Source organism: Malus domestica, chromosome 07 (assembly GCF_042453785.1).
Source record: "Malus domestica chromosome 07, GDT2T_hap1".
Taxonomy (NCBI): Eukaryota; Viridiplantae; Streptophyta; class Magnoliopsida; order Rosales; family Rosaceae; genus Malus; species Malus domestica.
In genome coordinates this window covers 26,467,059-26,478,362 of record NC_091667.1, presented here as the reverse complement: position 1 = coordinate 26,478,362, position 11,304 = coordinate 26,467,059, and the positions used below count along the sequence as shown (strand labels likewise).

Genomic DNA, 11,304 nt, shown 5'->3' with positions numbered 1-11,304 from the left:
CCAAGCTAACCTGGCTGATCTCTTCACGAAATCATTGCCCAAGTCTTCTTTTCAGAAGCTCGTCCAAGGAATCAGTATGCGTAAAATATCAGAGTTAAATTACTTATAGTTCTCCTATTTGGAAGTTATGTCTAACTCAAGGGGAGTATCCCGTAGTATACTCACTTTATCTTAATGTACTCTTTTTCCTACAATTAGGAGCATTTTTTCCATAGGGTTTTTGCTACCTAACGAGGTTTTGATGAGGCACTCACCCTGGGATGATCATGCTCTTTAAGGTTCATTACTTTCGTCCTGTATGACGTTTGTTTTAGATATTTTGCATACTTCTCACTCTTCTCCTTAGTCTAACGGTTTTGTACCTGCCTTAGGTTTTACCATAGCAAGATTTTATGAGTTTTACTACCAATGCATACTTTCTTTAATTTGAGACTCGCATTCGCTCATTGTGTCGGCGACTTCATCAACTGATCTACTTCATTTGCTGAAGACCCGATGCATGTTTTGTTTGAGTATTTATGCACTCAATGGGGAGTGTTGCACTCATATTTAATATAGGAATGTGATTGTGTATATCCTAATGTATTTGGGATATCTTTAGAAGATTCTCTAAGGTTAGATACTATCTAATTAGAGTTGTAATCCTATTAGGGTAAGGAATTAACCTTCCCTACTATTATAAATAAAGGCATAATGAGATGGAATATAACACACCTCACAATTAAATCTCTTTACTCTTTCTCTCCTTACCGTCAGCCCCCTCTCCTTATTTCCCCTAGAATAGTATAGTAAAATAGGCTTACAGAAAAATATTATTAAAATAAAGGGTACAAATATTTTTTTAATAGGGACCGTAAAATTTTCCACAAAAAATAAATAATTGTAAGTGTCATATTATTATTTTTTTTCTTTGGTCCATGGAATAGTGAGGTTCACGGGCTTCTAATTTGAATAATACTTAGTTACTTAAAGATGAGTAGGAACTTCTACTCAAAACTTCTCAAAATTGTTCGTTGTCAATTAATAGAACTTCGTGTTCATAATCAGAACTGTTCATATTATAAATCATCCTATAAAGATCTCCTCTAAAAAAAATTCAATTAAAACTAAGGTTGTTTAGTCATCAAACTGTTTAAAACAAAATAAACGGTATTGGTAAAAACATATGAACCGTCTATGTATTTGCTATAATAGGTTGACTAAACGACCTTAGTTTTAATTTATTTTTTGCAGAGATAATCTTTACAATGTGATTTATAGTATGAACGGTTTTTATCATAATCTCAAAGCTTCGTGATTAAAACTCTAAGAATTTTGAGTAGGAGTTCCTACTCATCTTTGAATAGTCAAGTATTGTTCTTCTAATTTAACACGGTAATGATGACAATATCAAATATATTATCAATTGATACCATCATTTGTATTTGGCTTATTCGTTCCAACAATTTCAGGTTCCTCATATGTTTACAAGCAAATTTTGTTTACTAGTCTACATCATTTTTTTATTTTGTTTAAATAGTTTAGTGAATTCTTTTGTCTGCCCAATGTTGTTGTTCCAGCTTTCAACTTTCATTATTATGTTGTCGTTGAAGCTTACAACAAACAAATATTAAAGGAACTTTCTTTAAAAAAAAAATCAGAAAATAATTTTTTTTAGAAGAGATCAAATGACTATTGTGAGAGTATTCTGAAATTGAACGGTTTTGATAATAAAATTATGCAGTGAAGATGCATTATTTGATAAGGATGAGATATTTGCATTCTCTTATTGAGGATGATCTCATTTTTCCACTTGCAAATAACTCAACTTCAATTTATTTCTTTTATGCATGCATCAATCGTTTAAATATTTATTCATGCATGCATGAGTGATGACGAGCACAGAAGCTTTAACATTACTTCACATTAATTTCTATATATCATAGGAAATGGTTCAATGCCCGCACTTCCTTAAAACTTTAATGTGTTTCCAACGAGACTCCATATAACACGAGTCATTATTCTGGGCGTATACACCACATTTGAATGCATGAGACGTCCCTCCGCGACCATCTGCCTCTAATTTGAGGCGTCCATCGATGTAGACCTTCACTTTCGCAGCATCGACATCGTGAATCACATTGAGCTTGAACCATTTATCGTAGATGTCGGGTACCAGAACCGTTTCCCTGTAGTATGTGAGTGAGCCATTGTAAACCCTAAGCATTAGGGTTGTGGCATGAGGAGCAGTTGCTCCGAAAACTTGCATTATGCACACACCTGATGTCCCATAAGGCACATACCCATATGCTTCAAATTCCCACACACCAGAAGAGTAACCGTATCCCTGTGAATGCAATCCATACGCAAGAATATAAACATATATATACAGAAACTTAGATTGTACATGATCGTTATATAACAAGCGATTTAGATTATATATCGAGAGCGTTAACAGGCTAGTCGATTGTGATTTGGTATGCATGGCTTACTTGTATGGCAATCTCGGTACGAGGCAGGGTTTGGCTGGTAGTAGTGTGAGGTTTGTCCGTGGAGTAGACCCAACATTTATGAACTCCATTGATGAAGCTGTAGCGCTGATTTTCGGGAACATCGTAAGGCTTCTGAATGTGGTAGTATGATCGGTTAAAAGGGAGGGAAACAAACCCTTGTGTTGGAACATGAGATCCCCAAACCAAGGCTTGGAAGAGTAGAACATGAAGAAAGCTTATCAAACAGAAGAAACCGGCTAGACACTGAATAGAATAATATGCCATTTTTCTGTGAGTACAAGACTCCGTCACTAAAATGTTGCATTCGCATGGAATGGTGTAGATATATGGATGTCATATTTATAGTGAGATGGTGTGAACTGATTCGATTGGAAGAGATGCTTTAAATGGCTCCACAAAATTGTTAAGGAACTCCTCCTCAAAAAAATTTGTGGCTGATTCACATAATTATGATCAAAATCTTTTTATATTATAAAATATTTTGTAAAAATTAATCTGGAAAAACTCAATTAAACTTGGTTGTCTAGTATTTTTACATAGATAAAGGGTTCTTTTTCAGATTACAACCTTAAGTTTTTATACAGTTTGATATAAACAATCTTATATTTTATTAACCTTTCGTATTTATGATCTTTACAAAGTGATGTATACTATGAACAATTCTCATCTTAAGCAAAATGTTTTCTGAATCAGTCACGAACTATTTTTTTTGTAGGACTTCCTCCATAATTTTGTGGAACCAAGTGGCTCGTTAAATTGAACTTTAAATGGTAGGTCCACTCAAGTGTCTCTCATTGGATTGAGACAAGTAAATTTCGCCATTAGAGTAGAACTCCCATTTTCATCTTCCATAAATATAAAATGGGATGTAAATATAGCTCTTACATTTCAAATTTGCATCTCTCCAATGGAGATGCCCTAAGAGGTTTGTCCCGCCATTTAAAGAGATAAATAAACGGGATCTCAAAATTTAATCTTCCTTATTAGTGTATAAGTTATAATCATATTTACATATCTCGAAAATGTAAATGAGATATGAATGATATTGATAGTCTTTGGAAGGGATGATGGAATTAGAGCGTCCAATGCAAAACCCAATAAGTTTTGCTTTTTAGTTTCTTGATGTGTAACAATGGTCTCAACAGTGAACAAATGTATATCTGTGATGCTTGTTATGGCAAATTAAATATATGTACTCTGATGAGAAAAATGAGCAATTATTCTATAAATCTGTGGCAGTAACAATCAATTATAACAATCATTTGAAAAGAAAACAAGAAAGGTGACTGTTAAATTGTTAACCAATCTTAAGGATCTCCATAAACAGAAGCAAACAACAAGAGACCTAGAAATCTGCAGGGGGTACTAATATCTTTCCAAATATGGAACCACACTGTAGAAATAGCCGGCGTGTTGTAAAATCCGTTGGATTAGTAGTTTAGATTAACATCAATAGTATAAAATTAACAATCTCATAACATAACATGTTAGACTGTTTGACGATACTGACACTTTGTTTCAATAGAGATGTTAAAGTCACAGATTAACAAAAACTACAGGAGCTTTGGTTTGACCTAGAAAATAAGAAACAGAAAAAGAAAAACTAAGGCATATCAACAAAATCCAAGCAGGGAAGAGACAAGAAATATAATAGCAAAAGGAGCAGGCGAAAGTTTATACATATGCTATCGTCAGATTCAGAAACATCAAACAGAAAATGGCGGAAGATCAATATAACTAGACCGGCACAACCACCAAGTGTCCAGGACCACAAATTTTCTTATGTTATCTCCACCGAAAACTTCCATATCATTACCAAACATAGCTTATTTTTAATCACCAGCAACTCAAAACCATAGCCGTCTAGGCATCATAGACAGTCTACTAAGTCAGGGAGTTTGCCACATCGATCACAAACCGATACCTGACATCCGATTTGGCAAGTCGTTCCATTGCTGTATTAATGTAATCCATTCGAATCAGCTCGATGTCTGAGGTTATGTTGTGCTTGGCACAAAAGTCAAGCATCTCCTGCGTCTCTTTCATCCCTCCTATGTCACTTCCCCCTACAAGCTTCCGCCCTGAATGCCATGCCATGATTAATTAGAAAAATTACGGAAATTGAGTATTAGTTCATGTTTCTAGAACGCTCGGTGTTCACTATACCTGGATGGGTTTAACATGCACCAAAGTTCAAAACAAACCATCAGAGGGATAAAATTAAGCAGTTTGTTAATTACTATTTGTTTAGAATTCATGGATAAATCTTCAAGCAATTTAACATTTTATCTTTCTCCAGATATAAGTCTGGAAAGCAGGTTAAATTTGCACATCTATATCCTTTCCAATACACAACAACAACAACAAAGCCTCATCCCACTAAGTGGTATATCCTTTCCTATGTACGGAAAAAAAATGCAAATTCTATCAGAAGATAATTCATAAGAGAAACAGTCAAGTTGTTGTAGAACCACACCCAAAACTAAAGGGAAGATAGGCAATTCCAGGGGCTTGTCAGGCAAACCCACGGTGACCAGCTTCCCGTTCAGCTTCAGTAGACCGATTAATGGAGCCAGGGCATGAACTGCAGACACTGTGTCAATGATATAATCCATGCTACCCATTGCTTCCTGAGTAGTTAAGCAAAAATTTAGTACAAGTAATTAGGAAATGGACTAAACTTTCAATATTCTGAGAAGAGGAACCATAAGAACATTGTGGCATCCATCTGCAGAACATGCAGCACAATCAATTCTTTCTTTTCCTTATAGATTGTTTTTTTGAAATTCAAGAGAACAGTGCCTTTAGATTGTCGTATCAAAGAGCTTTGTTTCGTTCTCACATTCGCAGTAATCTTTGTTGTGATATAAATATTCACAGTTGTTCTCTGCATAGCATGACGTCCGTCCTTTAACTAAAGGTGAACGTCTATACACAAACACACACACGCATATGTACACATCCACATACACTGAAACACACATATTACATATATTTTCACTTTTTTATTGTTTATCATTACCTTCAATTTGGCAGGGTCACTTAAAAGAAGAAAAGAATCAGCCCCAAGTGTCTTAATTGCCTCATCCTCCTTTGCTGGGGAGGAACTGATGACAGTCACTTTCAAACCAAATGCCTTACCAATCTTCACAGTGATGTGACCAAGCCCGCCAAGTCCCGCCACACCCAAATGCTTTCCGGGCTCGGTCATTCCATAATATTTCATTGGACTGTACGCAGTGATCCCAGCACATAAAAGTGGTGCACCCGCATCAGGGGGTAAGTTATCAGGAAAGCGGAGCACATAGCGATGGTGAACAACAATCATATCAGAATAACCACCATAAGTTTTTGTTCGGTCATGGTCATGATGGTGTGAGTTATAGGTGTATATTACTTGAGGGCAATAATTCTCCAAGTCCTCTTGGCAAGTATCACATTTCATGCAGGAACCCACTATGACCCCAACTCCTACACGATCTCCTACTTTGAATTTCTCCACATTGTTCCCAGTATGGGTCACAACACCAACAATTTCATGCCTGCAAAATCAACTGAAAATCTCAAACGCATAAAGGAAAGAGTTTTTTCTTTTTTAAGAATAATAGAAGCGATTTGCTGAAAAAAGCATATAGAATCCACAAGCAATTCCGACGCGTCAATGCGACTTTTAAGATGATATTTGGTCAGAAAACACAACCATTTTTAGATGAAAAATATTAATTAACGGTAATATGCATGCTAAGCTGATATTCTGCAAGAGTGGCAATCACCTATTATCATTTCATATATACTGTTGTTCTCCAATCAGTCCAATATAATGAAATTCATTTATCAACGATTCTAAGTAGGTGAATTCTAAATGGACAGGTGATGTAAAACATAACAGAGCATGCGACGCTTCAATAAATTTTACTTTTGTTACACAAAACATCTTCAAAGACCTACAGACAATGAAGCATCAACATGTACACAAAATGAGCGTAGCGGAGAAGAGAATGCTTCGTTGGATGTGTGGGCACACAAGAAATGACACGATTAGGAACGAGGAATTCCGAGGTAAATTAAGAGTAGTCGAAATTGAAGATAAGATGATAGAAATCAGTTAAGGTGGTTTGGACATGTGAAACTAAGACCTACAGATACTCCGGTTAGAAGATATGACTATAAGACAAAGGCTCAAGGTCAAAGGGGTAGAGGAATACCTAGGAAAACCTGGAAAAAGACTCTAAGAAAAGACTTGGACTACTTGGATCTAACGGAAGACATGACACAAAATCGAGCGCAGTGGCGTTTTAGGATTCCTATAGCCGACCCCACTTAGTGGGATAAGGCTTTGTTATTGTTGTTGTTGTTGTAGACAAAAAAATCAAAGCCATGAGATATACAACAACAATAACAAAACCTTATCCCAGTAAGTGGAGTCAATTGTATGAATTCTAGAATACCATTGCGCTCGGTTTTGCGATTAATGAAACCACATTGCCATCAGATATAATTGGAGAAATTTACAGAGTGATCTGAGTTAACGAGATACCCCGGCACAACAGGGAAGTTGGTGAAACCCCATTCGTTCTTGGCAGAATGTAAGTCTGAATGGCAGACCCCACAGAAGAGGACCTTGATTGTTACATCATCATCAGCATTTTCCCTACAATAAACATAAACATCATCATCTCAGTTGTTATCACTATTTGTGTCGGTATGTTTTGGTAAAACAACATTTATCACTTGGGGAGTGATACCCTTCATCAAGCCCCAGCTTCTATCTTTAATATTAACTACATGAAAAGATTCAGAGTTTTGCATTTTACTTTTAGAAACAACCATATGTGGAAGACGCGGGGAAACCACATTGCCTAGAGCGAATGTCGTTCGCGTACACATCCGAGTTCAAATCTCTTTTGTAGGTCATATTAGCTTAAACTAGAATATGAATATTGTTTGTATCAAAATAAAATAAAAAAATCTTACCGGAGAGTAACATAAATGTAAGTTTAATTTGAAGGCAACAACAGAAAGAGGTTAATTTGTTAATTTTCTCACTTGTAAGTGTAAGAAATAAATTTGACTTAACAAACGAAGAAGATGAAGTCATAGTCGATTTCATTAGTAAACTTTTCCTCTCTTGTAGAAAAATATGCTTGACTTACAATTGGTCTAAGTCCAATAAAGAGCATGTTTTGCTATGAGAGTAGTGGCCACTATTTATATAGACAACAATCCATAAAGAAATACTATTCTTACATGCCATGAGAGCAGTGACCACTATTTATATAGACAAACAATCCATAAAAAAATGTTATTCTTACATGCTATGAGAGCAGTACCATCATTTGTATCACTCCCTAAGACCATCTCCAATGGTGACTTATAACCTAAATTTCCCCCTTTCCCCCCCCTAAATCCACTCCAACCCAAAACCTAAACCAAACCTAAAACCTAAAACTTAAAATGAAGGCAAATATAGGTCACAAATTTAGCCCACAAAAGCTGCTGGGACCCACATATGAGAGTGAAAAGTGGACCTTGTCCTGTAGCCAACGGCTACTTTTCTTCATCGGGTGGTGGTAGTAATTGGACCGTTGCTTAATCCAACGGTCCACATTCAATTTTTTTTTTGTTTTATATTTATATATTTATTGAATCCAACGGCTTAAATCGAATATAATCAAATCTAACGGTAAAAAAAAAGATCTAACGGTCCAAATGTAAATCCAATGGCTAGAATAATCTTAAAATTTATCGGAATTTAAATATTTTTTTCCAACGGCTAGAATAATTTTATTTTTTTTAAGTTTATGTGGTTTATCATGATTATTGATTTAGTGATTTTTCAAAATTTATCGGAATTTAAATATTTCTAGGTTAAAATGTTCATAAAATTAATTTAGGATAGTCTACATAATTTTTTTTTTTAAAGTTAATTTAAAAAAAATTAGCCTTAATTCATTTTTTGATAATCTGGGGCTAAAATTTTAGGTCAAAAGGGTTGGAATAGAAAAGTTGTTTCTGGGCTAAAACCTAAATTTTCTGAGCTAAATATTTTTAGGTTTTAGGTCAGGATTGGAGATGGTCTATTAGAGAGATATTATAAGTTGTTTCCCACTTATAATAGAGATGGGAGCAACATGTGTTTGTGGACTTCACCTCTATTAGAGAGATAGTACATATAATAGTACAAATAGATGGATGTGCTATGGTTACTCAACAATCCATATGATTCTCCTATTATAATTCACATAGAAGACCAAAATAATTTCCTTATCAAATTATAAGTGGTAAAAGGGAGTTTACATAATAGTCCAATTCCATGTAAATTCGAACAAAGTAATCATCTTTTGATAAGACTTTTCTGCACCAATTTGGATCAACCGGCAATAACAATCACTTTTATACTCATATTCTGACAATTAAGTTAAGAAAACACACGATAAAATTTGAAGTTGTTTTTTCAATTACATGCAATATTTTCTAGTTGAAAACAAAAAAGAAAATAGAATTCAATGCAGCCATTTTTAATGACTTAAAGGCTTTTAATTGAGTATAGCATTTCCAAAAGCAAAGCAAAGAGGGTAATGCTAGGCTCTTAGTCACTCGGTATTACAGTCTAGTCACTCAGTACTACGGTCTAGTAGTATTACTTTTTATTTGTAAGTGAGACGTTTTAGGTTCGATTCTCGCCAAAAGCGAATTTGAACCACATTATTGCTAGCCCATTATAAGACTTAGCACATTCCTTCATCCTTAAAAAATAAAAAAAATTAAAAAAATAAGAGGGAAATGTTAATGAGACCAAATTTTAAATTAAATGTTGTAAATGATGAAGTTGTTGATGATTGAATTATTACGTAAATGTTAATTAACTTGTTTATTTCTTATTGATGATAAATCATTTGATTTACAAATTTAATTTTAAAGTTTGGTCTTCAAACTTTTTTTTTTTGTCAAACAATAAATTATGTTAAATGACCAAGCAAAGATAACCACACCACACAACTTATAACAAATAAACGATAAAATAAATATTAGTAAAAAAAAACGCTGCATACCACTCCTGGTCAAATCTCAAACCGCATAGAATATTATTAAGCTACAAAATAAAAATAAAAACATTAAATTATGAGCCAAACAAAGATCTCAAATTTTTAATATAGTCTTCTAACCACATAGATCATTTTGCAGGATTGGTTTGGAACTTTGGATCAACCTTGTCCTTTTATATTAAAAAATGGTAACGTAATATTTATGAAAAAATAGAGAAGGTGAGAGATATACCTACATCTATATATAAGAGTAAAAAAAACAAAGGGAAAATATACCTTCTGGAGAAACGAAATGGTGAAAGTATTCCAGAAGAGTCTCTGGCAGCCCACCCAAAAGCCTTCTGTGGGTGTTCTTCTTCTGGTGATTTTGCCATTTTCTTCTTCCTCTCACTCTCCCTTCTCTCTCTCTCCCCCTCTCTCTGGTCTCTGCCACTGACAAGCAGTGCTACACCATGAAAATGCAGGGACGTGACCACTCACTCAATGTACCCGCTTAAATAGAGGACAAATGAAAAGTCTAGAATAAATGCTCTTCTTTTTCTGGGTATATTTTCCTGGATCATCTTGGATTTTTCCTAAAAGAAAAATTGTATTTCTTTCTTTATTGGTAATACAATTCTATTTGTGTTACATTTTGGAGATACAATTTTGAATTTTCTTATACATCCTATTTTTGTTAACTTGTGCAGATATTTTACTAAAGAAGGAAAGGAGATTTGGGCTACCACATAATGATCGAGAAATTTTTAATTGTGACAGAAATATCGATGGTACACCACGTGTTTTTATGTAAATAGTGAGAAATTTTATTTTTTAAGTTATTAATATTTTAACACTCATATCTCATCACTTATATAATGATATGTGCTGTACCATCCCGTATGACGGTTACATTGAAAAATCTCTCCATAATGGTCAGTCACTAAGTAAGTAGGTTGTTGAGGCTGAGAAAAGATAACTCAGAGTTGAAGGCTCCTGATTTTCGGCCCAATGGCGATTTCACAAGCCGAATAGTTTTCAGCCCACAATGATATAATTCAACCTGAGTCGTAAGAGTGTGGGTATTTTACCATATAATTTTACAATTGAAACTGTTCATTTTTTTAACCATCAAGTAGAGATCATCTTGCAAATACTCATTTAAATTTAGAGATTATGAGTCGCCTATATGTATTGCACAAATCAACGAATTTGGTAACAATTAACATCCTTTGTAATAAAATGTCAATTTATTTAAAAGAATATACATGACTTTTGTGAATATGAAAGGAAAGAGAATTATTCTAATATTTTACTTGTTCACGTTTACTAATACATAATGAATAAATAGGAGCGGGTGTTTAATTAACTTTTTTTTTTATTGATTTTATAAAAAAAAATTAAATTCCGATTTAATATTGTTTGTACCAAGTATTAAATGAACAACCCAAGCAATCGAGGTCATTGGATGAATGGTGTCATAGACTGTTGGATGTGAGAGTTGTTCTCATAATTATTCTAATGTGATTATTGAAGGATAATGTTGTGATTTTCAATCATAATCATTATCTTTTAATGTTGTATAAAATCATCTTAAACATTTTCAACAACAACATAATGATCATCCATGCCGTGCATTCCATTGATGGATAAAAATTGTAGAGGTTAAGAAGAACAATATTTGGCTACTCAAAGATGAGCGAGAACTCCAACTTAAAATTTCTCAAAATTGTTCGTTGTCAATTTATAGAATTTCGTGTTTATAATCAGAATCGTTCATATTATAA

At 34.1% G+C, this 11,304-nt stretch overlaps 2 protein-coding genes across 2 annotated transcripts; both read right to left on the bottom strand.

Annotated features, from left to right (window-relative positions):
• Positions 1-1,933: 1,933 nt before the first annotated feature.
• LOC103446956 (citrate-binding protein-like) lies at positions 1,934-2,756 on the bottom strand. The gene is made up of 2 exons (XM_008386125.2): positions 2,472-2,756; positions 1,934-2,326 (listed from the first exon to the last, which is right to left on the bottom strand). The coding sequence occupies exons 1-2, from the start codon at positions 2,754-2,756 to the stop codon at positions 1,934-1,936; spliced, it is 678 nt and encodes a 225-aa protein (XP_008384347.1).
• Positions 2,757-4,124: 1,368 nt separating this feature from the next.
• On the bottom strand, positions 4,125-10,169 carry LOC103446957 (probable cinnamyl alcohol dehydrogenase 9). Its single transcript, XM_029105849.2, has 5 exons — positions 9,815-10,169; positions 7,030-7,143; positions 5,515-6,034; positions 4,969-5,122; positions 4,125-4,573 (listed from the first exon to the last, which is right to left on the bottom strand). The coding sequence occupies exons 1-5, from the start codon at positions 9,910-9,912 to the stop codon at positions 4,377-4,379; spliced, it is 1,083 nt and encodes a 360-aa protein (XP_028961682.1). The 5' UTR covers positions 9,913-10,169; the 3' UTR covers positions 4,125-4,376.
• Positions 10,170-11,304: the final 1,135 nt, after the last annotated feature.

Bases quoted from the DNA above. Each gene is read 5' to 3' on its own strand.
- LOC103446956 (XM_008386125.2), bottom strand. From the start codon at position 2,756: ATGGCATATTATTCTATTCAGTGTCTAGCCGGTTTCTTCTGTTTGATA. The intron at 2,327-2,471 runs GTAAGCCATGCA...TTGCATTCACAG, and splicing joins GTACCGAGATTGCCATACAA to GGATACGGTTACTCTTCTGG.
- LOC103446957 (XM_029105849.2), bottom strand. From the start codon at position 9,912: ATGGCAAAATCACCAGAAGAAGAACACCCACAGAAGGCTTTTGGGTGG. The intron at 6,035-7,029 runs GTATCTCGTTAA...TTGATTTTGCAG, and splicing joins AACTTCCCTGTTGTGCCGGG to GCATGAAATTGTTGGTGTTG. The intron at 4,574-4,968 runs GTGTGGTTCTAC...CATGGCATTCAG, and splicing joins TATCTTCCCTTTAGTTTTGG to GGCGGAAGCTTGTAGGGGGA.